Raw genomic sequence first — 27,023 nt, forward strand, 5'->3', positions numbered from 1 at the left:
AACCCCAAAACACAGTGGGTTATACTTACAGGCATGCGAACTGGAGGCAGGGAAGGCGCACGCAGGCTGCCATGGCCCCTGGGTGGGAGCGGTGCTTGGGGCCAGGGAGCTCAGAACCTGCTTACAGCCCGACTTAACTGCTGCTGAGCTGAGCAGAGCAGCGTGCAGCCAGCTAATCCCATTGCCCTGATCTGTACACCTCCACCAAGCCTGCACCCTTTCAGCCCCAGCAACCAGCAGCTTGCGTGTTCCCATGCTGGGCTTTTGGGGTGGGAGGGAAGCCACAAAGAACAAGTGTTCTTCCAAAAAGCTGTGTGTGTGCGCTTCCAAAAAGCTCAAAGTGCCTCCTAGAGCACCACACCTGGATGCCACGCTTTCAGTCCCCCTGTGCTGACAGCTCTGGGGGTTTCAGTGCTGTTATCAGGGTGAGGCGAGCTCCCCGTTAGCAGGGAGGTGTTCAAGGCCAGCTTGGATGGGGCCATGGGCAGCCTGGTCTACTATTAGATATGGAAGTTGGTGGCCTTGCCTGCAGCAGGGGGGCTGGAGCTTCATGATGCTTCCAACCCAAGCCATTCTATGACTCCATGACCCCCCAGAGCATCTCAGTCACACCCCCAAACCCGCTCTCCCCACACAGCTAGGAGTGCCCAGGCACAGCATCAGATAGCAGGGCAGGAGCCATCAGCTCACAGCGCTGTGCTCCGGGCGCAGGTTGGAAGCACGTCGTTACAGGAGGCGGCTGCACATCAAAGGGCACACACGTGTTTGGGAGAAACAAGAATACGGCGAGTTCCCCTCCTGGCTTCAAAATTACACGTTGCATTGCTGGCTTAAGTGATAGATTAAAAACTGCGGGTATTTCAGGTGTGTAGAGAACTTATTTTAGAAGTTAGAGATGCTAATGAGGGTACAGAAGTTCTCCCAAGGCAAGCTACAATTAGCTCAAAGAGATTGCCAGGCCGAGCTCCAAAACAGCCTACACACAGTGCAGCCTCATTATTATTCCTAAAGAAGAGCTATTTCAGTCCTGCGTGAAGTTACAAACGCTCAGAGCACACCGACCAGTTCCAGCAAGACAGAGCCAGCCCACTCAGTTTGGTCCTCAGCAGCATCTCCCCCCGCTCCTCACCTGCCCCCCTTTGCCCCATTCTGCCCCACTGACCCCTGCTCCTGCTCCTCGATGGCATCTGTGAACTCTGAGTGCACGGTGGAGTCGATGGCGCTGTCGGTCTCCACCTCGTCGTGCATCTCGTGGTGCACCAGAGTGCTGGTGTCCTCATCTGTGAAGGTTTCACACTCGCTGTAGGTGCTCTCTGAGCCCATGTACGCACTGTCGGTCACCTCATTTGCCTGTGGCAGGACACAAGAGAGGACAAAAGACATCTTGTAAGATGCTACAGCCATGTCGTTTCATTGTGGAGCAGGACAAAGTGTGCCCAAGGCTGCCCATCATCCATCCCCAGGGCTGCCCATCACTCACATCCAGAACTGACCATTATCCACATCCAGGCCAGCCCATCACCTGTGCCTTAGGCAGCCCACCACCTGTGCCTTAGGCAGCCCATCACCTGTGCCCAGGGCAGCCTCCTACCCATACCCAGCAGCTGCCGTCACTGTTTATTTCACCCACCCCATTTTTAAGAGGACACCATTTGAATTCCCTACCAGGACTCACCATGCCAAGCCACCAGGCAGTCCTGAAAGCACTTTTTCCCCACTGCAGCCATATGAGGGTAATTTCCACCTCTTCACAGAAACCTCTGTAAAACTCTATGCCAAGCCTCTAGACTACTGTCCTGTCTCTTCAGGACACACTGTGGCTGTTTTAGGGGGCAGGTCAGTTCCCCAAACACAGGAGGTGCTGCACCCAGATGCTTGGGAGCACCCAGATGTTCAGGAGCATGAGAGGGAACACACACTGCAGCAGAAGCTCTCCTTAGGGAGCCCATTTCCTGGCTTTTCAGGAATTTCCCCAGGTGGTTTCAGGACCAATCAACTCTTTGTGTCTCTGGGGTTTTGGGAAGGAGGGATCTGGCAATGCTGGTGTAGAGCTGCAGCTGTGCACTGCCACCCGGTGTCCCAAAGCTGCAGCATGGATGGCAAAGGGAGGAACACGGGTTGAAAGCCACTGGGCCACCCGAGGTCTATGCAGGCAGATGGGAACTGCTGGCTGCCCCTCCTGCAAGGTCATGGGGCAACACAGCAGCATTCCAGATGCTGGAACAAGCTCCCCTTCCTCAGCCACGCAGCACACATAGAAGCTTCTGAGGCTGTTTGCAAGCACTTGCAAGAAAATGGTGTATCTCAAAGCCTTGCATTACACAGAGCTGGCAGCTGGAAGGAGCACGTGGGCGCTGCGTTAGGGGAACAAACCCCACACAGCAGCTGCATGCTATGCACGGGGACAAGCCCTGCCCAGCCCTACAGCGTCAGCACGAGGTGCCAGCACAGACAGATTACAGACAGCCCCCTGACAACGCCCTAAAGGTAAACATGACGTCAACCTGTGCAGAACCTGAGTCCAAAGTCACCACCAACAGAAGACAGGGCCGTTCCTGCAAGCTCCAGCAGAGCAGCATCCCCAGCAGGGATACAGAAAACCAACAGCAGTCTGCAGAAGAGGCCAGGATTTGGCATAGGGGACACGGATATGTTGGCATGCTGATCTGGGGAAGTAAAGCCATCTCCAGCCCCTGATGCTGGGCCAGTCTCTGTGATGCTCCATGAAGGATGCAATGGGATCTGGCAGCTGCAGGGAGCACTGGGTGCCTGAGTGCCCACCCGCTGCCCCACGGCGTGCTGCTTTCTGCCTGCAGGGGGAAAGACATATTGCTGAGCTGGGAATAACTTTGCTTGTGGCCTCCGAAGTCAAGTCTGTTGTTTGGAAAAAACAACCAAAAGAACAAGAAATGCACACAGTCCCAGATCCTGGCTGCTCCCATTACCACGGTGCCCCACACCAAACAGTCGTTCCTCCCCTTCTAATCCTTTTTCTCTTAAGCCTTATTAAAATCAAACCCGTGTAGTCAATGAGTTACGGGGCAGGTGAAACCTGAAACAAAGTTCTCCTCCTGAGCAGCAGCGTGGAGAACTTTGCTTCACAATGCATCACAGATTAAAGAACCAAACCTCCAGCAGAGATGCCAGCGGGAGATAGGCGAGCAGGGAGGCCGAGGCAAGGTCTGGCAGAACGCACCATAAAGCAAAGCAAAGCCAAACCAAACCCCTGTGCCCTGGGCAAAGGTGCAGCTGCAGTTCTCAGAAAGCTCTTTTATGGCCCCAGAACAGCTGATCTGTGCACTGACCCTATAAATCCCACTTGCCACCTCTCTCTTCCAGCCAAGTTTGCTCTGCTCTCAGCAGACAAAAAAAAAAAAACAGAATGGCAATGCACCCATTCCAGGTATTTGATGGCACGTTTGGGTAGAGAAGTGTCGTAGAAACACTGATTCAAAAAGCCTCTTTGTAAAGGGGAAAGGAGCCCAGGATGCTGAGAGCCACCTGCAAGGGCTGAGCAGGGATGGGCCACGCACCATAAACCACATCACCACCCCGACACACCTGGGAGGGCTGGAGACGTCACGATGCCCTTACATAAGAGCTTCTCCTAAAGTCCTAAATTCCTTTGCTTGCTGTATGGGATGTATGACAAAAGCACACGTGGAGCTTTAATCCGGGAGCAGCGCATGCTTGGGCGTGCTTCTGTGCTTCCAAGTGATTGGGAAAAGGCACAAGAGGCTCCAGGGAGCATTTGCTTTGCTGCTTTGGGGCAGAAATCTTCACTCAAAGCACAACCAGAGCCTGGGTGTGGGACAGCTGTGTCCCAGCAGTGCCATTGGCAGGGCTGGTCCAGCACTGCTGGCCTTGGCCACAGCGACAGGGAAATGGGGGAGGGAGGAGGAAAGGGAAGAACAACGCTGCTTTCCCGACGGATTTATCTGTGATTAACAGCAGCTCTGGACAGGGGGGTGGGAAGGGACCAAGGACACCCAGCACTGCCCCATCCATCCCAGGGCTGCAGGAGCCAGGCTGCGATTGCTGCTCCATGCAGAGCTGAGCGCAGTGGGGAAGGAGAACACCAAACTGACCCTAAGCTGCAATCCTGGCCCGGCGCTGGGGACAGGCACCTCCCTGCTCAACACAAAGCATGTTTAAGTTGGCTTCCACCCATGCAAAGGGGAGAGAGAAGCAAGCTGTGCTTCCCTCTCTGAACACCCTCAGTCTCAGTCCCACCCTGAAACACCCCGTGGCAGCAGGCAGGATCCCCTCCCCACAGAACAGCCCCGCACAGGAGGTGCACCAGCAGAGCTTGCCCATGGGGTTTGCCTCTTGCTGCTCATCTGGGCAATACTCACTTTGCAGAGAACCCAGAGTGTTCTCATCTGGCTCAGGGCAAAGCCAAGCCCCCCACCTGGCCACGATGCCAGCCCGACACAAGCTCTACAGGTAAACAGGGCTGACCCACAACAAAACAAGAACACTCATCAGCAAAACCAGCCAACGCACACCGTGGGGTAGAACTCACCTCCCGCAGTGCCCATACCTGCCATCCTGTGCCTGCCCTGCAGCCCCAGCTCCCTCCTTCATGCCAGAGCCCAGCACTCACCTGCGGACACATCCCGCCCGGCTGGACCCAGCTCCTTCTGGCAGGGAGGAGGGAAGCAGGTCGGGAACAGAACGCCTTTTGTTGCTGACCTCCAGCCCTGATAACACTGGGTGAGCTCAGCTCTTTCCCCGCTGTGTGGCCACCAAAATAAAAGCAAGCTGTGCTCCGGCCAGCCCTGCTCCAGGTGCACAGGCTGCTTGCTGTGTAAATTACTGCTGATTAGGAGGGTTATTTCCCAGGAGGATTGGCCTTGCTAGAGAGGCTCCTGGGACGTATCTCTCTCTGGGTGTTCCTGGTGAATAGTTAAATGTTAAATACAATCTCTTTCCTTATAGTGACGAACAGGGAAGCAAACAAAGCTTGCCTTGCTCACCAGGCGGTGACTCCACGATGGGCACTGACATCACCCTCCAGCACAGGCTGTTCCCAGCAGGGCGCACGGCGCGGGACCCCCTGTCTCCAACACCCCACACAGAGGTCCTGCTCTGCTCCCAGCTCCAAGGAACTGACCCAAACTGCTCACATCAGGAGGGCCCTCCCACCTCACATCCCCCAACACAGTGCACGAGGCACAGGTTTCCTCCTGCCCTCTCTACAGAAGCAGAACCTTTGCCCTCTCCCTCAGCCGTGCCTGCTGAGCACACAGGTTCCCTTCCATTCCCTTCACAACCCATGTTTCCCCATTTTCTCTGGGTTGCTGGTGCTCACCCTGGGACACATCCTTCCTGATGCACGGTGCCAAGTGGAAGCTCCTTGCCTGATAACCACTGACCTTCTGTGCTCTGCACACAAGCAGCAAGGATTTCTTGCTTGAGGTGCACAGCAGCACGGGGATGGTTTAACCCACACTCTCCTCCTGGCCCTGCTGTTTGTGCTGCAGGACTCCAGGGAGCTTCCAGCAGAGCCCTGGCTCAGATGCACCCACAGTACCACAATGAGGAACCACCACCACCTTCACTTTCTGAGCTCCCACCAAGGCTTTGTGACCCCACGCTGCTCATCTGTGCTGCAGCCCAGCTCCCCCCACTCGATCCTACAGCTGCACTTGCAGAGGGAGATAAAGCTGCAAGGTCCTCGCTTCCCAAACTCCTTCCTCCTTATCATCCACAAAGCAAAACACTCCCACCAGGATCTCATCCGACCGCAGCAATTTCTCACTGTACGCCTCAATTCCAGCATCCTGCCTCGGAGCCATTTGTGTCAGATTTATCCATTTCCCTTTCCCTGAGCACGACTGGGGTCTGTGCAACACAAACATTTCCTTGCTCTTTCCAGGGCTCCACGTGCCCCCCAGGTCCAGGAGCAGGTGGTACAGCCACCCCGTGTGTGCAAGGAGGAGCAGTGGTCGATGCACTGGGGACTCACTGCTGCACAATGAGTGGTGGTGCAGCACACACTCAGCTGCAGCTTCTCCATCCCCACCTGACGGTTTGGGTTGTGTGCATCTCCCCATCACTTTCACAGACATCCTGGGCTGCTGGAGAAACTCAGCAATGTAAGTTCAAACTGCCTCACTGTGGTCTGTGCCCTTCGAGAAGCATTAAACTCAGTTACTCCACGTGAGAACAAATTACACCTTCAACACAAGCAACAGTTTTCTGCTACGACAGGCTGTGCCGTGCCTCCAGCCAGGCAAGTTGGGGACAGCTGGGGTATCCCATTCCCAAAACCACCCCCAGGACCTCACCAAGGGCTGCCCTCCTGCCCAGATCCGCTCCCACTGTGCCATATGAGTTGCTCCTGCATCTGATGCATCCTTCCTCGTTGCTACTGAGGCTGCCCCAGCGACCGCCCAGCAGATGGCAACAGCCCTGCATGCACTGTGCACACCCTGCACAGCCCTGTGAGCACTGTGCACCTCCCTTCATCTTCTGCAATTCAGCTGCCCCGTTCTGAACATCTCAAAAAGGTCCTCCCCACATTCCCATGGCTGAAATTGGCATTGCTGCTATCTGCCATGCTCCTGGGCAGCCCTTCTGGAGCACAGCTATGCACTGATGCTGCCTCTCCTCCAGCCCACCAAAGTTTACACGTCTCCATGCCCAATCCCAGAGGAACTGTGGCTGCACACCTCATTTTTGTGGTTTGCTTTCATTTTGGGAGAGTCCTTCCATTATTGCAGGGCTGGAGGAGATTCAGCCTGCCTGATCTGCTCCAGCCTGCTTCAGTGGGCTTAGCTACCCCAGGAGAGAGCCCCTACCCTCTGGCAGAGCACAGCAGGCATCTAGCTCCTTTCCTCCTGCTGGGCATTATAAAGGAGTCCCTGCACCTCCAAAGTGAATGGCCCACATGACTCAGTGCTGTTCAAGCTCACACAACTCCCACCTATGCTTATTCAGCAGCAACGCTGCACCAGCACAGCCTCGGGGAACAACGCAGGCAAGGATTCAGGTGCCTGGATGGACAGACTCCAAGCTCCCTCCAGGCTGCTTTGGGATGAACGATGCAGGCAGGGCAGCCAAATCACTGTGGTTATCATTAGGTGGCAGTTCCCAGCACAAAAGCAGAGTTGTCCTGCAGCCATCATGCCTCCACCATGGGCAGGAAGCAAAGCATCACCCAGGGCTGCAGAACAAAAAGCTAAGATGATGGATAACTGCATTGGGGTCCCTGTGTGAAGCACAGAGCTCAGACCTTGCCCCCATCAAGAGGCTTTTATGCCCCTTCAAGGAATGCAAGCATTGGTTCTCCTTGGATGAGAAGCCTCAAATTGCACTGAGGAGGTTCAGGATGGGTGTTAGGAAATGTTCCTGCTCAGAAAGAGCGGTGCTGCAGTGGCACTGCTGCACAGGAGTGATGGGGTCACCGTCCATGGAGGTGCTCCAGAACTGTGGGGATGTGGCACTGAGGGATGTGGGCATGGGGGGGTGGGCTGGGGTTGGAGCTGGGGATCTGAGAGGTCTTCTCCAACCTGAATGACTCTGTGGCTCTGCAGAGCTGTTAAAGACACCAGCGCTGGATGGATGCTGAGGGCTTTCCTCGCTGTTCAGCTCTCTGATCACAGCCACCACAAGAGGGGATGGATGACTCACCAAGAAGAGCAACCTCATTAACAAAGAGAAGGCATTTTCATTTAGGCTGCTTAAAGCACTTGTTTACACTTGTTTGAACAAACATTTAGCAGAAATGCTCTCTGTCAAGGCCTCAGCAATTGCAAGAGCTGGGCACTCCCTGTCGATCTGCACAGTTAAGGGGAAGCAGAACCCACACCCCCAATACAATAATGTCACATAGCAGCAGCTCTCAGCTCCGTGGCTGTGTAGATGGGTGCCCAACTCAGCTCAGCACCCCGGGGCACAGCACAGCACACAGTGGGAGCTCATTGAGATCAGAAGGAAGCACACACACCCCAAGATGCCCCTTTATTTTTACGTATTTCTCCATCATGTTCCCATGTGCTGAATCCCTACGAAATTCTTGCAGCGTTCCAAACCACGTCTCCAAGACAACCAGGGTAACTCTTCCCCGGCACATTAAACAAAGGCACCAAAGGAGCTCTATCTTTTGAAGATCAGCCTGAATTCAGTACAAGAATCCGTTTCCACCTTTCTGGGAGGGATGTTCCAGGACTCGTCACCTTTCTCTTCTGGTCACCAAAGGGTTGAGGTGGCACGTGGGGCTCAGCAGTACCCCGTGCCAGGCTGGGTGCACACTGGGGGTCCCATTGGCTGTTGGGAACAGGGTGACCCAAATGACAGCTTGGGGCCATCCAAAGTGACAGGCCTGTGCTTCTCACCAGCACGGGGAAATGAGCAGCCCAACACCCAGTGTATCATTGGGAAACTTGAAAGAATAGCTTCAGCTATTCAGTTATATGGCACATAACAGCAAGGATGTGCATATTTACACACAAAGGCGACAAAGGTTGGGAGGCTCTGTTGAAATAACTATTTGTGTGGTAAAACCATACAACCGAGAGCACCAAAAGCCCAAATCCTGAAGACAAAAGTTCAAAGAATGAAAAGCAGAAGGCAGCTATTCAGTGCTCACATGAGACAGCAGCATCTGCAGCACCTCCTGCTCTGGGCTGGAGGGCAGAGAGCAAGAACTGGGGGAGCCAAGTAAGCAAAGCTGCAAACTCCATCTACAACAAACAGGTCGCCTAACAGCAGCTCCCTTCTAGCTGGGGACACAACTTGCTCCTGTGCCCAGAAATACAGAAAGGAGAGGAGGGATGGAGACCACACCTTCAGCAAGAAGGAGGAAGCCTCAGTTGAGCATTTTCAGCCAACCCCAAGGACGAAGAGGAAATCTACATTCTGTCTTTGGTTCTACCTTCTGCTGGCTGGACAGCACTGAGCACCAACGTCTGTGCCCTGCAGCAGGCTTGAACTGCTTCAGCTCAAACCTGGGCTCACACTGTCCAACAACTGAAACCCCCACATGGAGCCAAACGAAGCAGCTGCAGGCGCCCATCCTGTCCCACCCCAAAGAGCATCTCCATCCTCCACCCCATGGCACTGCACTCTGGCACCCCACAACTCAGACAGCATCACACCGAGCTGATTTTTGCCCAAACACCAGCTTTAAATGCATCAAATTGATGCAGGCTCTCTGGCCCATAGATGACAGAACTCATTTTCATCCACCCCTGAGCCTATAGCAGCCATCTCTGCCCTGCAACCCAACCCCCCGTGCACCACTCGTGCTGCACACACAGATATCCACGGTGCTCACACTTGCCTCAAATGTGACGAAGTCATCAAATTCATCAGGACAGGCCGGGGCTTCCTCCTCGGGGGTATATCCCATATCATACAGCTGGCTGTCAGGATCTGCAGAGGAAAATGAAAAAGATTCACCAAAAGGAAACGCACTCCCTTAAAGGAAGGCATGATTAGGGAGGCACGACAGAAGGATGAGAACTTCCTTTGGCACACGCTGGTGCCCTCAGCTTTTGGGAAAGATCTCTGTTTGCAGGCATCCCACCTCCAGAAGGTCAGAAAGCAACTGGGGTGCTGCTCCCACGTGGCCCCTTGCTGCTCCTATGGGGCCAACGCACAGACCTGGCCCTACCCCACCATGCTTTCTGCTGCTTCTCCTGCTTTCATCCCTATCTCTGCTTCCTGCATCCTCTTAATCTTCTCCCAGAAGGCTCCAATCCTGCTGTGGGCAGGGAACACTGCTCGTTCTGCGTGTGACAGCCAACTACCATGGGAACAGCGGGGAGGGAAGGCAGGCTGCACCCAAGCTCTTGTCATGTCTGCTCCTCCCGTGCCCAGGCACAGCAGGAGCCGCCCTCGCAGGAGGACAGCAGAATGGGAGCTTTCAAGAAGGTGTCTTTAAAAACCTCCCTCCTCCTCTTCCTCCTTCTCCCACCCCCAAATGCAGCTGGAGCTGTGCGGGTCAGCATTGCTCCGAGCCCTCTGACAGAACAAAAAAGCACAAATTCCCCATGTTCCCTCAAGCAACAGCTAATGCCCGATCCAGCACACGACCTACATCGCAGACTGGAAATACCAAATGAAGATCAGCTGCTGCAGTCCCAAAATAAATAGCAGGCTGGAACCCACACAGCTCGGAGCTGTGAGCACTGCAGCACCGTGCTCAGTGTCCATAAGCCTGGCCAGGCAGCGTCACGCTGAGCTCCCAGGGAAGCTGTGATCCCATAGGTTTAGGAGGGACAGGCTGCCTGCAGCCACTGGAGGCTGAGGATGGGAGGGGATGCAGCCGGAGCTGAGCCAAGTGCTGCAGGCATGGGGCAGCAGAGCCCTCCACTCACCTGCTGCCCACAGTCACCCTCCCCGGTGCCATCAGCTGGGGCTGAGAGAAGGCAGTGCAGGGACCAACACGAGCCCTGAGCCCACGGATGCGGCTGCAAATCAAAGCCAGGAACGAGGCAGACTGCTTTTCCAGAAATGGGCACACAGTGATTGCTCCAAACGAGCTGTGGCTCCAGCAGATGAAAGATGCTCTTGTTTGGAGTCAGTCCCCGTGCTGGGTGAGGGCTGCTGAGCACGTTGCTTAAGGCTCTCTCTTATACATTTACCTCCCTTTCCCTGGGCACAGCACCGTGCAGCCTACACTTGAGATTCTTCCCATTAATCACCTGCTCTCTATGCAGACCTAAGAGCCACCTCGGTGGCAGCTCCCAAACTGGGGATGGGGACGGGCACCAAGAGGCCATCTGCCCAGGAGAGCCCACAATGTGTCACACTGCCAGCACACAGCAGGGACAAACAGCCACCTCTCCTGATAACCAAGGCCAGCAGCCCCAGCATGCCCCCCCAGGAGCCAGGGGTACCCCGGAGCCGGCAGAGCAGACGCAGGCTGCTTCTTTCTGCTCATCCCTCCACTGCTTTTTTTCCTCCCCCTCTAACTAGAGGCAAGAAAACCTCCCGATTTCCTACAGACACAGATAAAGATATTTATTCAGCTCATTCCTTCCTGAGGGGCTTGTAAAGGGAGGATTTGCAATCAGGAGATAGCTGCCAGCTCCCTTTGGAAGCAGAGGTAGAAAACGTGGGCACGCAGCTCACTGCCATCAGCTGCCTTCAGCACAGCTCTGCCCAAACCAGCACTGAGCAGCCCTTTGGCACAGGGTGAGCCCAAGGCTGGCTGCTCCATCTGGCTGCTCTGTGCACCAGCAGGGCTCATTTGCACAGCCAGCTCCGTCACCAACAGCAAGGGGACCCTTGGAGATGTCCCTTGCTGGTGGCACACCCAGGGGACAGCGCGTGATGCTCCCATCTCCCCCTGCTCCAGTGGGAGAGCCAAAAGGAACAAAACAACAAACAACAAAGGTTGAATTTTCTGCTCAACCCATTCCCTCCCCCTCCTAAAAAGCCATATGCTGCTTTGTGTATAGGGTAGAGTTGCCATGGAGAGCTCGCCTGCGAGTCTCCCGGCTCAATAGGCTGCATTAAGCCTCCAAATTCCCATCCAAAGGAGCCCCAAACCCAAGAACCCCTCACTGCTCTGGCAGGTGCAGGATGGCAGCAGCAGTTCCACACCACGCAGCCCTGCTCCAGCAGCACACAGTGAGGGATGGCTGGGAGCACAAACTCCCCCAAGCCCATGCCACATCCCTTCCCCACCCCCCCACCACAAGCAGATGTACTTCTCCTCTGTTCAGCCCTGATTTCCTTCAGCATCCTCCTTCCCTCCCAGGGCTGATGTGTGCAGCACACTTGGAGCTGCCTCCTTCCAACGCAGGGAGGCAATGCCCCTTCCTCAGGACCTCCCTCAGGACATCAGGACATGCCCATCCCAAAGGCTGCCCCTACACTTCAGTGCTACAGGTGCCTGTCCCATCACATCCCCAGATCCCAAAGCTGCAAACCAGGCTCCAGCAAACCCTGCAGGGAGCTTTCAGCCCCACTGCCTTCCTGCAGAGAGGCGATATGCTGCACATTACACCTTCCTCCCAAACTCACTGCACTGATTTATTAGACTGGAATACATGAGCAGGGCACCAGGCACCAAGATAAAGCTTTACTTAAATTACTGTGGCGAGACAGCTTCACCAAGACAGCAATGCTGATGCAGAACATACAGAAGGTACTGCTGGAACCAATAAGACTGAGCATAGTTACATCACCTAGTGAAGCTAAGGTGAAACTGGGAGGGAAAAAAGCAATTTTATCGATGATGAGGCCTCTGCAGCATCACTCTGACACCTATTCCTACCCCTGAAGTTCCCCACTGCCCAGCATGGGACCATTCAAACCCCACCAAAGATCACATCCCAGGCAGATAGCACTGAGCACAGCCTGGAGATGGGAGCTCCTGGCCACGTACTGTTGCAGGTCCAGCCACAGTGCTCCCTTTTCCCCTCCACATCCCATTTCCAGCTTTCCTGAGTGCTTGTCCCAGGCTCTGCATAGGGCTGCATTTGTGCTGAGCTCACACAGCAGCCAGGAATGCTCTCTCCATCATCTCAGTGCTCCTCAGAAGGGCTGGGAGCTGTGATGGGCTTTTCAGGAAACACAGCACAGCGTGGAGCTGCAGGAAAAGAAGGCAAGGGGTGTGGAGGGCTCCTGAAATAGATTCCAAAAACCACTTTCAAAAGACGGCGTTTTGGTGAAAAGGCACCTTGAGTGAAGAGCTGTAGTGCCACCCGGGTCAGGAACAGAGCCAGTTTTATCGGCTCCGTGTAGGAATGACCTAGAAAAACAGAGCCTTTCAGAAGTATTTAAGTCATCTGCCAACACATACTGCTGCAAGCCACAGAGCCACAAACTCAGAGCGATCCCAACAGGATGGATTACGTGCAGCAAACAGACCTGAATTATTCAGCACGGTAATAAAGCTGGCCAGCACAGATAGCAGGAAGGCAGCACGAAGCCATGGCTGGCTATAATAGAGAGGGCAACCACTGCAGGCTGAGCCGTCTCCATGGGCATGCTGCTTGGAAACAAGGCAAGGGTGAAACATGACGGTGCTCAGGAGATCTTGCATCCAGTGCCAGTGGGGAAGGCAGCATGCCCTCTGCATGGAAGCACCGAAGGCCAGGCTGGATGGGGCAGTGAGCAACCTGGGCTCTGGAGGTGGCCCTGACTCCAGCAGGGGGTTGGAACAGGTTGGTCTTAAGGATCCCTTCCAACCCAAACTTGCCTGATTCAGGCAGCAGACAATGTGAGGAACCTCCTAGATAAGACGGTCCCATGTGCAGAATAAAAGTAAAGAAAACACCACCCCAGGAGCCTGAATGTGCCCAAAAAGCAAGCTGGCATCACTGCCAGCCCTGTGCCAGGCCACAGCACTGTCCCACCACCGACCTCCACCCAGCTCCAGCTCAGAGCTCCCACCTGGAGTGACCAAACAACCCAGCTCAAACCAACCCAGCACCGTGCCTACAAACACCTGGAATACTGCGCTCCAAGCTAAGTATAAGCGCAGTGCCTCTGAATCTGGGTAAGTTACAAAAGCAGCAGTAAAAACTAAATATAGTGATCTATAAAACAGGCAGGTTTGAGCTCAGAGGACAGACGAATGCAGCGTCCTGACTAGAACTCACCTGCATTTGTGGTGAACCGAGGGAAGAAAATGCATCACATGAGGAGAGACATTGAGCTGTGCCTGAAGGGAGCACCCAGCCCATCTCACACCTCCATGGTCATGCTGCCAGGAGATACCATGTCCTCTGCAGCACATCCCCTGCTGCTGGCCATGGCAGAGCAGCATGCAGCCCCCGGCCCCCAAAATCCATTGACATCAGAGAATCACAGAATGGCCAGGGACCTCAGGGATTGTGAATCTCCAACCCCCTGCCACATGCAGGGCCACCAACCTCCACATTTCATACCAGCCCAGGCTGCCCAGGGCCCCATCCAACCTGGCCTTGATCATCTCCAGGGATGGACGGGGCATCACAGCCTCTCTGGGCAGCTGTTCCAGCACCTCTCTCTGTAAAGAACTTAATCATCCTTGGCTCTGTGTTCAAAGCATCTTAAACCCAGCAGTTACACCTCAGAGTGGACCCAAGGGGCTGAGGGGTGGCAGCAGTGATGTTTTCCCCATCCCCCTGGCTCAACAAAAGTGTTCCTGCTGACCTCTATTGACTACATGAACAAAACTACGTCCAGAACAGCAGAAGTGGAAAAGAAATGGGGCTTTTTAGCTAGGCTGAGGCTGCAGCCCGAGCTGATCTCCAGGGCCAAGGAGATGGTCTGATCATGGAGCAGCCATTTGCAGTGATAAACCAGGGGCAGCTCCACATTGCTGTGAAGCAGGTATCCCTCAGGATTTGTGTGTTGCCTGTTACACTCTGCTGCAGCAAGTATTCCTCTGGCACACGCAGTGAAAACATTCATGAAGAAAGAATCCTGAAAATGGCAGGAGATTCCTGGGCAAATCTCACATCCTGCTGAGCCCAAGGGCTGCTCAGCCTTAGCAGCAGCTTTACAGCAGCACATCTGAGCAACTCCCTGCCATTCCCATGGTGGAGCTGAGAGACCTCCGGACACAGCTTCTGCAACACTCCTGTGCTTCTCCCAGAAGTAGGTCACTGCACCGTGCTGCTTGCCAGGCTGGTTTTGGGAAGACATCCTCCCTGCTAAGGCACGGGGCAGGTCAGCTTCAGCTCTGATGCAACCCTCCTCTGAGCTGCCAAGGTACGGACACGAACAAGCCCGATTGTTGACGTCAATTAAGGGAAATGCAAGCCAGCAGTGCTCCCTGCAGCATGTCAGCCCTTGCACAGCACACTGCTGCTCACGCCATTGCGGGGAGGTCTGCATTTGGAGCTTGCAGAACCCCAGCCCTGCGAGGCAAGAGCCACACAGAGGTACCGTTTTCAAGCACAGTCCAAGCAGGTGCAGCTTTGCCCTTGTTTCTAAAGGGGTGATAAAGGGTTTGGCAACAGGCATCTCAGGAAGCATCCCCTTTGAAGCCGGCCCAGCAGCTGCATGTGTCGGGCAGCGCTTGGGGCTCCTGGGAGCAGAAGCTGGCTCATAGGGACATGCTCAGTGGTTTCCAAGCCAATCGTTGAAGCAGCACTATTTCAAGAGAAAACCAAGCCCAGCTCTTCCAAGAAAGGCTCAGCTTCTTGCCCCCAGCAGAAGGGGTCACAGACTGCAAGCACGTGGGCTCCACACTTAAAAAGCACAGCGACTGCTTGGAGCATCCCCCTGCATTACAGGGATGTGAAGTCTGATCTGCAACGAGCAGCGCTGCAAAGAGCAGCAGGAAGATTTCCCCCCTCTTCAATATGCATTTCAATACAGCATTTAAGCCTTCACTCCTTTCGGTGGCAGAATTAACAGCTACCCTCATAAACCCCTCATCCCACCAAGCAGCATTGTAGGAGCAGAGCAAGATGCAGAGACACAATCAGAACAATTTCGATCTCATTCTCGCTCATGAATCAACCTTGATTTCCCATTCACGGCAGCCCCAGTGCTGTGAGTGACAGCCGAACACAAAGAGGCATCTGCTGTCCCTTCAGCCACCACGAGTTGTCTCCCTGATGGGAGGAACGGTGGGATCAGTGGGAATGCACTGACTGCAGCAATGCAGGGATAAAGAGATCAGCAGATCGCCCAAGTGCGAAGCGTTCCCAGCAGTGCCAGATGCTCTCCGAGTCATTCAATGCACACAGGAGCCCTCCTTCCATCTGCTGAGCTTCGGTGAGGTCTCACCTATTACAAAGCAAACACCTTGCATGGCAAACGGGGCGCAGGCAGCCCTGCTGACAGCAGCAGGCTCTGACGTTAGCAGCATCCCATTGCAAACGCTGCCATATTTATTGCTGCACAAACGCAGCCTCAGAAAATAACTGCTGGATTGGGAGGGAATGCACACTTCAGCTTCTGGAATTATCCCTGTGCAAGGAAAGCTTTCATTGCACAGAGCAGAAGCCATCTGCAATGCAGATCCTACAAAGAAAGGGGCTACACGTGAGGCAGGCGGTGGCCCACCTTGCCAGATGGGGCAGATACCTTCACCAGTGTGCTGTACAGCTGGGGCAGAGCCATGTCAGCAGGGCAGCTCCCAGCCCCACAGCTCCCAGCCCACAGCTCCCAGGCATCCCCCAAGCAGTGCCCCACTCACTGCAGCCAGCGCTTCCCGCAGGCAGGAACTCCGTTACAGCTTCCAGGTTTGGGTGTTGGCTCCGCAGCTGGATTTTCCATCTTCCCAAATCCAAAGAGCTTTTAGCTCAATATTTTATTTTATTTTTATTATTTTTTATTTTTTATTTTTTTAAAGAAAGAAACAAGATTTGACTATTTCCATCCTCCGGCCCTCCCCGATGGCTCAGGGCCGCCCTGGCCGCACAGAGCTCCTTTTGTTTGGGGTGAGGAGCGGTCGGACGATGCTGTGGGCTCCAGGAACACACCCTGCCCTGCTCCAAACAGCAGTAACCTGAACTGAGCCCAGCAGCCAGCCCTGCCTGCAGCAAGGCACTGCCCAGAGCTCCAGCACTGGGGCTTGGCTGGCTTTTCAGCCCCCATTCTGAGCTCAGCCCCGTGCCATCCATGTCTTAGTCCTGTGCTGAGTTTTCCAAGCAGCTCGCATGCAATTCCTCAGACTTGTTTCTCATAGAGCATAGAATCATCGATCGGCCTGGGTTGAAAAGGATCACAATGCTCATCCAGTTCCAACCCCCTGCTATGTGCAGGATTGCCAACCACCAGACCAGGCTGCACACAGCCACATCCAGCCTGGACTTGAATGCCTGCAGCACACCTGCTTGGAGACTGAGTGAATCCAAGCAGAGATGGGATCCACGGAGGGAAGGAAAGAGACTTTAAACATAACACAACAGGAGGAAAAAAAGAAGGGTAAACACATTTAAAAGAGGTGATTCTTTGCTCTCTGTCGGTAAAGCTGAGGACCACGTTCTCCCATTAAGTCTTCTCTTTGGGAAGGGTGGAAGGTAAGGCTGAGGTCTTCTCATTACAATCTCCAGTCCTGCTCCTTTTCCCCATGGTTGGCATCACCTGCTGGAGAGCAGGCGACAGAAGCAAGGCTCAGACCCACAGCGTTGCTCCACCACAGCGGGCAGGTGGCACAGCACTGTGTTCTGCAGCTCAGGCAGCTGGCAAGGCAACAGGAGTGAGGGTTCAGCATCCTCCCTGTGCATAAAGGCCAGCCGGACACAGGAGGCAGGTGTAAGGAAAGCAGCTGACAATACAGGTTTTGCTAGTTTTGCAAGCTTGCCTTCAGTTTGCCAGGTTGGTCTAGAGGAGCTGAGGAAAATCACAGCTATTCCCCTAGGGAGAGCCTCCAGGAGGTGGGGAAAGGAAAAGGAAAGCAGAACGTCCCTTGAAATAAAGCCTTACCAACACTACAGCAGGCACTGTGAGGTCCAAGCTTTCCAAGAAGGGTTCCTCCTTCCATTCTCCCCCCATGTGCAGGGAGCAAAGCACCACCTCCTTGCTCCCAAATCAGCACCCAGCTCATTGCTGAGGCCACCTGCGATGCTGGGGCGGGACATGAAGGGACCACATGGGACATGTGTGCTATGGGATGCTGCCAACCCCCCATGCCTTCCTTTAGGCACAGCACTGTGCAATCACCATCACCCAGCTGGGAGCAATGGGAAACCCCCAGGAACCACAAATCTTACATCAGCTCTCACTTGCAGCAAAGAACCAAAGAGCTGCAGGCTACCAGGAAATGCAACAGGACTCCCTCGAGCTACAGAAAGGCCCAGCTAGTTAACAAAGCCTCATTAGGAGGTATTTTGCCAGCAGCAGGCTTCTGTCTTTGCAAAGGGATGATCAATACTGGGCCCCTCAACAGCAGCAACGAACTCTCATGTTCATTTCAACATGAACAGCCCTGCTGGTGAGGCTGAACTCTGCTTTTCTCATAGCCATTCAGTGCCTGCAACATAGGAGAGGTCTGCCACACTTAACCACTGTAATAAACACACAGCAATCTCTTACTAGGTTAATAAATAGGATCTTAAAAGCTTCACCCAGATCTGCTTTTTTCCATTCAATTAATACAACACAATACTAGAGTGATGAATTATTGAAGAGAAACACAAGCCAGAGCTTTCACAAACACGCCCGACTCCAGTGGCAATTTATTACAAATTAATAGCATGATGCATTTCCTCCTGCATCAGTGAAACTGATGAGCTGCAGTGCCCACTGCAGGGCAGGGCTGCACACAGACAGGCTGTGGGGCAGGAAGGAGGGATGAGCAACCAACAAAACCTTTTCAGAGGGTTTCCACCCCCAAAACGAGTTGGTCTGTATGGGAAGCAATGGCTGTAGGTGGTGTTGGTGCTCAGGAGCAGGCTCCACGTGCAGCACACACACACTGCTGCACCAAAGCAGGGCTGAAATTTAAGACAAGCCCTTCTGTAAACAGAATGGATGAATGTGCAAATGTGATGCTTCCTATTTGCACATGTAAAGTTACATCTGCTCGCTAGGAGCCTCCCAGTGTTTCCCATACCCTCACCAACACCCATGCCCCCAAACGACCTTCCAGTGTTTGTTTTTGAGATGAATCACGTATTGAAAGATGTCTCTGTGTTTTCGGGGATTATTTTTATTGTTTATTGGCTTTTTTTTCCTCCTGCCTTCAGCCATCCAGCCAGGTAACACAGTATTACTGTGTCACTATGGGAGCTCTTGTGCCAAGCAGACCCAAGGGCAGCATCCGAGCAGTCCTTGGTGCACACTGACCCTGCCAGCTGCAGTCAGACCCAACAGCACCCAGAGCACAGCAGGACCCATCGGCAGCACAGCACCCAGCTCACCTCCATTTCTGATAGCTCTGATCCCACGGTGGAAATCTTCAAAGCTGATGACTCCGAGTCCGCTGGGATCGAGGTATTTGGTCAGCTCCTTCACCTGCAAGCACAACAGCACTGTTACCTCGCAGGGTTCATCATTTCTGTGTTTTAGGAGAGGTCCTGCTGTAACTGGGAAAACTCATCATCAGGCTGCCCTGTAGGAGGGCCCAATTAAGAAGGCTTGGTGGTGATGGATTGTTTCATGTTATAAATTTAGGCCACATAGCTGAAATGTTTGCACAATGAGATGATGCCTGGAGAGAGGACAGGACAGGGCAGTGAGCAAGGAGGGCACGAGGGGACATGTACTGGGCAGCTCTGTGGGGCTGGAGTGTCCCAGGGCACTGCAAGGGCAATTCCAGTGCTAGGGACAGGGAAGGGAGCAATCAGAGAGCAAAATCCAAGTGGTTCCTCGTGGTCCTGTCTGCAGAGAGCAGCCCGAAACAGAGCACTGAAGGGTCAGAGAGGACAGCATGACTTAAAAAGCCCATCTGAACCCTGAGTGAAAAATGAGAGATGTAAACCATGATTAAGGAACACCCAGCTGCTGCTCTGGGGAGCTGACCCAGCTGGCCCCAGACAGAAGCCTGCAATGGGGATGGGAGCAGAGGGGCAGGAGGATGGAGGGCAGTGGGCACCTTAACAGCAGGGCCAGAACCTCCTGCTCCACCAGCCACACTGCCCTGTACCCCTCCTGCCCTGTACCCCAGAGCTCTGCCCATAGGAAGGGCATTCTGCCCTCCAAAAAGCAACAGGCTTTGCTCCTCGGCTAAGCCAGTGGTGACAATTCCAAATTCATATTGACACAGGCTTGGCAGCTGCATGACCAGGGCTTTTCCAGGAAGGGAAGGGATTCCCACCAGCTCAGCAGCCCATGGACCAGGAAAAGGAAGCAGTGGGCCTTGCTGGTGGATGGATGGATGCAGCAGGACGACACAACCATTGCTTGAGCAACCAACAGCAACAGAGCAGCTCACTGGGGGACAAGACCTCAATGGAGCGAGCAGGCTGGATCCCAACACAACACACTGCTGGCTGGGACTTGGCTTTAGCCTAAATACAATCACCAGAGGAAGAGGTTCCCCCAGGAATCTCAGATGCAGGGTTTAGATGTGGGTGCGTGGAGCCAGGAGCTGCCCTTGATGGCCCTCGTGGGCCCCTTCCAGCTCAGGAGATTCAATCCTACAACTCAGCCCCACACTCTGACCCGGTGGCGGCAGCCAGTGCTGACTGGGGACTGCTGGGAACCTGGGAGCAGATCAGAACACATCACTATTTCACTTATAACAGGACGGAGCCCCAGGACTGCATTCCTGCTGAGGCTGCGGTGGGCAGAGAAAACACACAGCCACACACAGCCCAGCAGCTCCGGTTACCCACCCGCTCCTCACTGCTGCCCCCAGCCAGACCCGACCCCAGAGTGGATTGCTCCAGCACAGAACATGGCTGTGGACAGCCCAGAAAGGTTTCCTATCACTTTTTTCTATAGCTGTTTGAGCAGCTTTGCAAGTCGCTGCACATCCAGCCATCACTCCTCACACATCTGCACACTCAGCTCGGACAACACAGCACAAAACCTTGCTCTAATCCGGCTGCTGAGCTCCTAGCAGCCTCTGCTTCCACCTTCCCCTATTGCTGCCTGCAGTTCTGCAGGCTCGGTGCGAGGCTCCACGCTCCATTTAACACTCCCAAAGCCAGCCTGAGCTTTTTGCTCAGCCTCACCCAGCCCACCCCTCTGCTTACCCACAGCTTTTGCATTGCAGGCTGCCCTACCACGTCTGCTTGCTTTGCAGCATAGGACAGGACAGCCTGCAGGATTGTGGCAGCAGACTTTGGGCAGCCCACAGAACTTTAGCAGAGAGAAAGCTGAGTGCCACACTGACATTTATGCCAAACTCAGGGACTTTTTGTTATCAGTGCTCTGATAAGCAAGGCAGGGCCCTGGCTGGATGCTCTCCTCCTTATGTCCACCCAGCTCTTCAGCCTGAGGTGCTGCACAGGGTTCAACAGTGCATGCAGTAAGGAGCAATCCTGCTTGTGATGCAGCAGCTCTGCCCTGCTCCTGGAGGGCACAAATAGGTGTCTTCATTTGTTGGTTATCATTTTGCCTCTGTGGGCTAAACCCAAGAAAAAAAAATATATATATATATATATATATACACATATGCTTTTAAATGCTAATTACAGAAGATAGAAGTTGTGTTCTTTACCTTTGGAGACGTGCAATGTGTTGGCAGCACTGTGCTCCTGCTGTCAGACCCGCAGGCACTGCACGACCCACAGACTGCGCTGCCCCAACGAGCTGCAGTGTGATCAGCTGAAACGAATGGATCCCTCCTAATGCTGCATTCGTGTGTGCTCAGCCCACCACCATCCCCGTGTGCTGGGTGTGCAAACACTGTGAGCAGAACTCAGTGTCTCTCCATCCAGTGCGCGTCCCGGGATGTTGCTGTGATCTGAACAGGGCTGCACAGAACCCAGAGCAGAAATGCCCTTCCCAGCACTGCACCTCTGTAGTTCCACTGGCACCAGCCACGCATGCTGCCATGCTGGCAGCTCGGGGTTCCATCTGCCCCAACAATGTTCATAGGAACTCATTCCATCGTTTGTTAAAAGGATCTGGCACTACAGCAAGCAGGCAGAACCCCACAACAGGCTTCTCTCATGCTGCAATTACACCTAATTAACTAACCTCTAAACTACCCCCCGAGGGGGCAGATCTCATTACAGGGAGAGGCAATGGTCGATTGTGAGGAAGCAGCACAAGAGCTGCATTATTTACTCTGTGAGCAGTGGCATTGGGCCAGGGCTGCTGTGGGCACTGCCCTCCATGGAGCCCTGGGAGGAAGGCAGCAGGTTGTGCCTGGCCAGGCCCTGATCCCAGGCCTAACAAACACCAGTGAGGATGCTGAGGACCCCCCCTGCCATCCTTACGGAGCAGAACAAAGCAGCACATCCAGGCAAAGCCCCACATTTCCCACGTCCAGCTGATTTGTTGACGGCACAACACCCCCCCCCCCCCCCCAGGTCTGCAGAATCACTCAGGTAGGAGAAGAAAGAGCAGACCCCCAGGTCCAACCCCAACCCACCCCACTGTGCCCACTGCCCACAGCTCTGGAACACCTCCATGGACATTGGCCCCATCACCCCTGCGCAGCAATGCCACTGCAGCACTGCTCTTTCACAGAATAACTTTCCCCCAGTAGCCAACCTGACAACATCCTCCCCTCCAGAACAGTTGGGGTTATTTGGGGCTTTTGGGCCATGTAGCTCCACGGGTTCCCTGCACCTCCAACCAAGCTCTGTCGTGCTTATAAACTCATTCTCAGAGCCCAGGTATGACTAAGTTGTGCATCAATTGCTTTTACGCTGCAGCAACATTTAAGGGAACAGCTTTGAGGGCGGCTTGAAAACACCAACGGGAATGAGAAGTTACACTGAAATGCTTGTATCCGAACTTAATTGCGTTTGCCTCAAGCGTTCCAGATTTCCTGTCCCTGCCAAGCGCTCCAGCTCCGTAATAAACACGTTTATTTGTTCAGCCAAACTTGAAAAAGTTCTTCTTCCTCCAGCCCTCCACGATGGGGAAGGTTTTGTTTTCCAGCTTTTGTCTAATGATGGGGGAAACCTGTTCTCACCCCTCCAAACGCCCCGGCTGCACCCAGAGGAACAGGAGGTGTTGCGCAAGGCTCCCATTCCTGCAGCACGACAGCAAGCTGAACAGACACCAACAAGCCCCATGTGTGCTGGGGGGGTCACATACAGGGGACTGAGGGCTGCAGGCTGCAAACACCGACCCTATAACACCCCTGCAAGAAGCTGGATGACGCTCATCCACCTCGCTGCCCCTCATCCAGCAGGTCTTCCTGCAGCCCCCAGTCCCACAGCACGGCAGAGCTGCCAGGGAAAGCTCACTGCCTGCTTCCTGCCCTTGAAAGCTTCTGTCCTACAAGCACAGCTTCGAGCTCCTCCTGCTCAGCCTGAGCTTCCTGCTGGACTCCAGCAGAGCGGATTTCCCCTGCCAGGTCACCCAGCTCCAGCTCCTGGCACTGGGTTTTGCTCCTTCCTGAATGGAGGTGGAAAGGGGCTCTGGGGGGTCTGCGGGACGGGGCTGAGCAGGGGGAGGAGCTGCTGCACCAGACAGGAGCGCAGCCAGGAGAGCCGCACTGAGAACAACGCTATGGTCAGAGTGGGAAACGCTTTTGGCATGCAGGAGTTGCTGGAAGCACAGAATACACCGTTCCCCAAGGACAAATCTGCTTTCTGTGTCAGCAGGAGAGATGAACAACCCGAGCACAGCAGCGAGATAGCAAAGCACAGCCCCATCCCACTCGCGGCCCCGAGCTGCCGTAATGCTGGCAGCGTGCTGCCGACCCCCAGCCGTGCTGCAGGGAGCAAAAGCACAGGGAAGTGCCACGTTCTGGAATGTGATACTGCTTCACCCAGCTCAGAATTGCTCATGCTCACGTGGAGGAACCGGTCCGGTGCCTCTCAATAGGGAGCCCGGGTGAGTGCAGCACATGGGGTGCAGAGCATCACTCCCTGCCCCAGTGCCAGGTTCAAAGCCAATCCCATCTGAGCACAAGAAGCAAGGGGAAGTCGAAGTAGGGGTAAAATTGAGAGAAATTACGCAGGCAATTGGTGTAATGGCTCTCAATTACCGCCTGTATTGGGTTACATAATGACAGCAGAGCTCTGAAATGCTCTGGAAGTGTTTATAGCTGAAGCAGTGTCAGGATGGCTCCAAGTGCGGAACTGCTGCGTGCTGCTGCAGCCCCATCCCAGGGGGGGTCGGCGGTCCCGGATCCATTCTGCTGCTTACAGCCCCGAGAACAGCCCACCCTGCTCCTCACTGGGAGCAACGCTGCCAGAATTCAGCCTCTGCTCAGAGCACAGCCCTGCACAGGGGCTCCTCCCTGCACACCCAGCCGGTGCTGTGGGTCCAAAGCCCCCAGCAGGTAGCAGACATAAGAACCCCCGGCACCCTCAGCCCCCTGCCAGGACCTGGCTCTGCTCCCTGCCCTCCTGCCCGGGCTTTGGGCTTCATGTGAGCTCCCAAAATACCTCTGTGCCAGAAAGAAGAGTGGATAAAAAAGGTTTCTGAAAGGAGCTGATGGATGGGATACGGTCACCCCCGCGCCTCTGAGCTCTGATGGGTGATCCATCGGTCTGATTACAGCCACTGATGTTATCACTGAGATCTGCCCGCAGTGTGATACGCTCCTAAGCCATTCCCAGCCACAAAAAAGGGCCCTTTCAAAGAGCTCAGAGCCAAAAGTTAACAGGAGAAGTAAAAAGGCACCCACCCTCCCCACATTGCAGACATAATCCCTTCATTGGAGTCCTCAGGATGCTTACAAATGAGAACACTTCATTTGTGCTTAACCATGATCCACTGTGCCCAAGCAAGAAACACTGGGGCTTGGAAGCTTCTCCCAGGACAAGGGAACAGCTTCAGATTCACTTCTTTTCCAAAGCACATGGCCACAGACTGTCTGCCCATCCATCCATCCATCCATCCATCCATCCATCCATCCATCCATCCATCCGAGCCCACAGCATCACACTGCAGCTCTGCTCCCGTCAGCAGACTGCAAAGCCAAACGGCAATTAGAGCAATTAAAGGTGCAGCCGTACAGCTGGAAGCAATTTAAGCTTCACTGGCACTTCAGCAGCCTGCAGATCCACAAAAGATGCTCACAGGATTCTCATTATAGGCAAAAGATCGGGGGGGTGGGGGGTGGGAAATTGAAGTTCCCTTGTGTCAGAGCTGCAAAAGATGAGATCTGATGGGTGAGTGGGAGATGGAGGGAACTGAGGGGATGCTCAGGCCCAGGGATATCAACATCAAGAGGGAGGAGCTAAAGAGAGAGACCCTGGCTCAGGGGCGGGAGAGAGAGGAAGGCTGCTTCTCAAGGAGGGGTGTAAGTACTGAAGGAAAGAAAGCAGCCCATGGGAACGGGGCTGGGAAGAAAGGCCAAAGATCCTCCAGAGCACAGAAAGCAGAGGGGCCGCAGTGCTTGGAGAGAGCTAAAATAGGTGAGCTGAGCTGCTGACTCCACGGAGCAGAGGGATCCTGTGGTACAGCAGGTTGGTCCGCCTCCAATCATCTTCTACATCAAAACCAGAGAGAAAAGATAGGGATGTCAGCAGGAGGGCTTCTGCTGGTGCACAACCACTCCTCCTCCTCCCCTACACAGCACAGCATTCCCAGCCCGGAGCAAAGCTGGTAAGGAAACACAGAGCTGCTGCAATGGGACAGGCAGAGCCCAGCCTCAATGGAGTGAGCTGAGTTGGGTTATTGCACAACACCATAAAGCAACAAAACCTTCTCGGCAGGCGTGCCCCCACCTGAGGCTGCCATCCCACAGCTCTGGGGAACAACAGGCCTTCAACAACAGCCAAAGCCCTCAGTCTTCACCATGCAGAGGAAGAAATTCACAAGTACGTTGGTTTTCATGGCAGCAATGGCAGTTGGGTTCTTCCCTTTGACGCTTGGCTAGGAACTGCTGCAGCCAAACAAGCAGGCAGCACTGAGCTCTATGTGCCTCTTGTGTTCCCAATGACACCAGGCAGGCTGTCCCTGCTCCTGGTACAAGAGAAGCCTTCTCAGTGTCCACACGGAATGAGCAGAGTGTATTTCAGCACGGAATGGGAAGGAACAACTGGCTGTAAGGAGACACAAGCCAGCAGCCTGCAATAACCCTTTACTACAGCCCAGAACCTCCTGCACACCTCACCTGGTTGCAGACAGACCCCAGCAGCCTGCAAGCTGCTGCATTTCTTCTGCACCTTGGAGGAGCTGACACAATTCCTGCATCCCCTGTGCCCTGAGTCGGATCCTCCTGCAATGTGCCACAAAGGGACCACGAGCACAGAGAACAGCAGCAGCAGAGGATGCCCAGGGCAGTGCTGTGGGCACAGGGGCACAGCAGGCTGGCAGCTCGGCGCTGCAGCTCATGGCTTCCCCGATCGCCATGACATCCCTCCATGGCACAGCAACGCCGGCCGCCCCTTGGCTCGTCGGGCATCCCCGCGTCACAGAGGTGCTGTGTCAAAGAAACACCTCCGCTTCCTTCTGAAGAGGCGTTTTTCCCGTGAGGACGTGGACAAAAAGCCCTCCTCCTCCTCCCAGCACTCCTTCACACATGGTAATTTGCTTTGTCATGCCGCTGGAATACGGCGCAGCGGTACAGCCCGGAATGCGAGCAGAGCTCCTGTGAGCGCACGCACGGGCCGGGCACGGAGCTGCGCTGCCAGCAGGGCTGCACGCCTGAAATCAGCCCTTCCCACGCAGTACCGCCGGCAGCTCCCAGCACCCAAACCCATCCCAGCACCAACTGCAGCCTTCTCCATTTTGGGTCACGCCGGGCAGCTTCAAATTACACCACATCTCATCTGCTGCGAGGCAGCGAGGAAGAGGAGGAGGAAAACACGGCGCCGGGAGTGCTGCGAACCCGCAGCCCAGCGAGGCCGGCAGGGCAGCACAGGGCCGGCATAAAGCCTAGCTCGCACCCTCAGCCCCATTGACGGACGGCTGCCACCGCAGCACCGAGAGCAGCGCAGCCCCGTGCCGGAGCCGGGCGTCGTGCGGCAGCAGGAGGTGCGAGGGCTGGGAGCGCCGGGCCCTCGGAACGGCCCCGCCGCGTCGGGATGGGCTCCGTCCTTACCTGCTCGGCCCCGTAGGCTGTGGCGAACTGGACGAACTCCTCCACCCGCACGAAGCCGTCGCCGTCTCGGTCGAGGGCGTCGAAGACGGGGCGCAGGCGGGGCTCGTCCTCCGGGCAGCCCCCGCGCCCCGGGGGGGCCCATGGCGGCGTCCCCGCTGCCGGCTCAGCTGCCCACAGGGCCAGCTCCGCTTCCAGCTCCGCTTCTAGCTCCGGGCCCGCCTCCGGTCCCGGTTCGTCCCACCGCGGCCCGGGATCGAGCGGCGGTGCCGGCAGAGGCTGTGCCGGCGACTCCATGCTCACGGGCAGCGCTCGGCCGCCCGTCCCGCCGCTGCCCGGCTCGCTGCCCGGCGGGTCCCCGCGGCACGGCCATGCCCCGCGGCCATCGCCCCTCTCACATCGCGGCCGGAGCCGCCGCCGTCGGTGCGGTCCCCGGGGCTCCGCCCGCGCCCGGCTTTGTGCGAGGCGGCGCCGGCCCCGCCCGCTTCGGCGGCACCGGAGGACGGCCCCGAGGATCCGCTCCGCCCGATGCTGCGGGGCGGCCCCGCGCGAC

At 55.2% G+C, this 27,023-nt stretch overlaps 1 protein-coding gene across 5 annotated transcripts in view; it reads right to left on the reverse strand.

Annotated features, from left to right (window-relative positions):
- Nucleotides 1-26,767, reverse strand: part of RAB11FIP3 (RAB11 family interacting protein 3) — a 44,401-nt gene extending 17,634 nt beyond the window's left edge. For 3 of the 5 annotated variants that reach the window (XM_042828263.1, XM_042828261.1, XM_042828266.1), the window contains exons 1-4: nucleotides 26,474-26,767; nucleotides 18,768-18,861; nucleotides 9,290-9,381; nucleotides 1,163-1,350 (exon numbers count right to left, since the gene is read on the reverse strand). In XM_042828263.1, coding sequence (XP_042684197.1) covers nucleotides 1,163-1,350; nucleotides 9,290-9,381; nucleotides 18,768-18,861; nucleotides 26,474-26,767 — 668 coding nt within the window. Of the gene's footprint in view, nucleotides 1-1,162; nucleotides 1,351-4,606; nucleotides 4,909-4,970; nucleotides 5,052-9,289; nucleotides 9,382-18,767; nucleotides 18,862-26,473 lie in introns of those variants that run through there. The other 2 variants (XM_042828265.1, XM_042828264.1) reach the window with 2 other exon arrangements.
- Nucleotides 26,768-27,023: the final 256 nt, after the last annotated feature.

Source organism: Centrocercus urophasianus, unplaced genomic scaffold (genome assembly GCF_019232065.1).
Source record: "Centrocercus urophasianus isolate 14NV4802_14NV808 unplaced genomic scaffold, USGS_Curo_1.0 seq_29, whole genome shotgun sequence".
In the NCBI taxonomy this organism is placed as follows: Eukaryota; Metazoa; Chordata; class Aves; order Galliformes; family Phasianidae; genus Centrocercus; species Centrocercus urophasianus.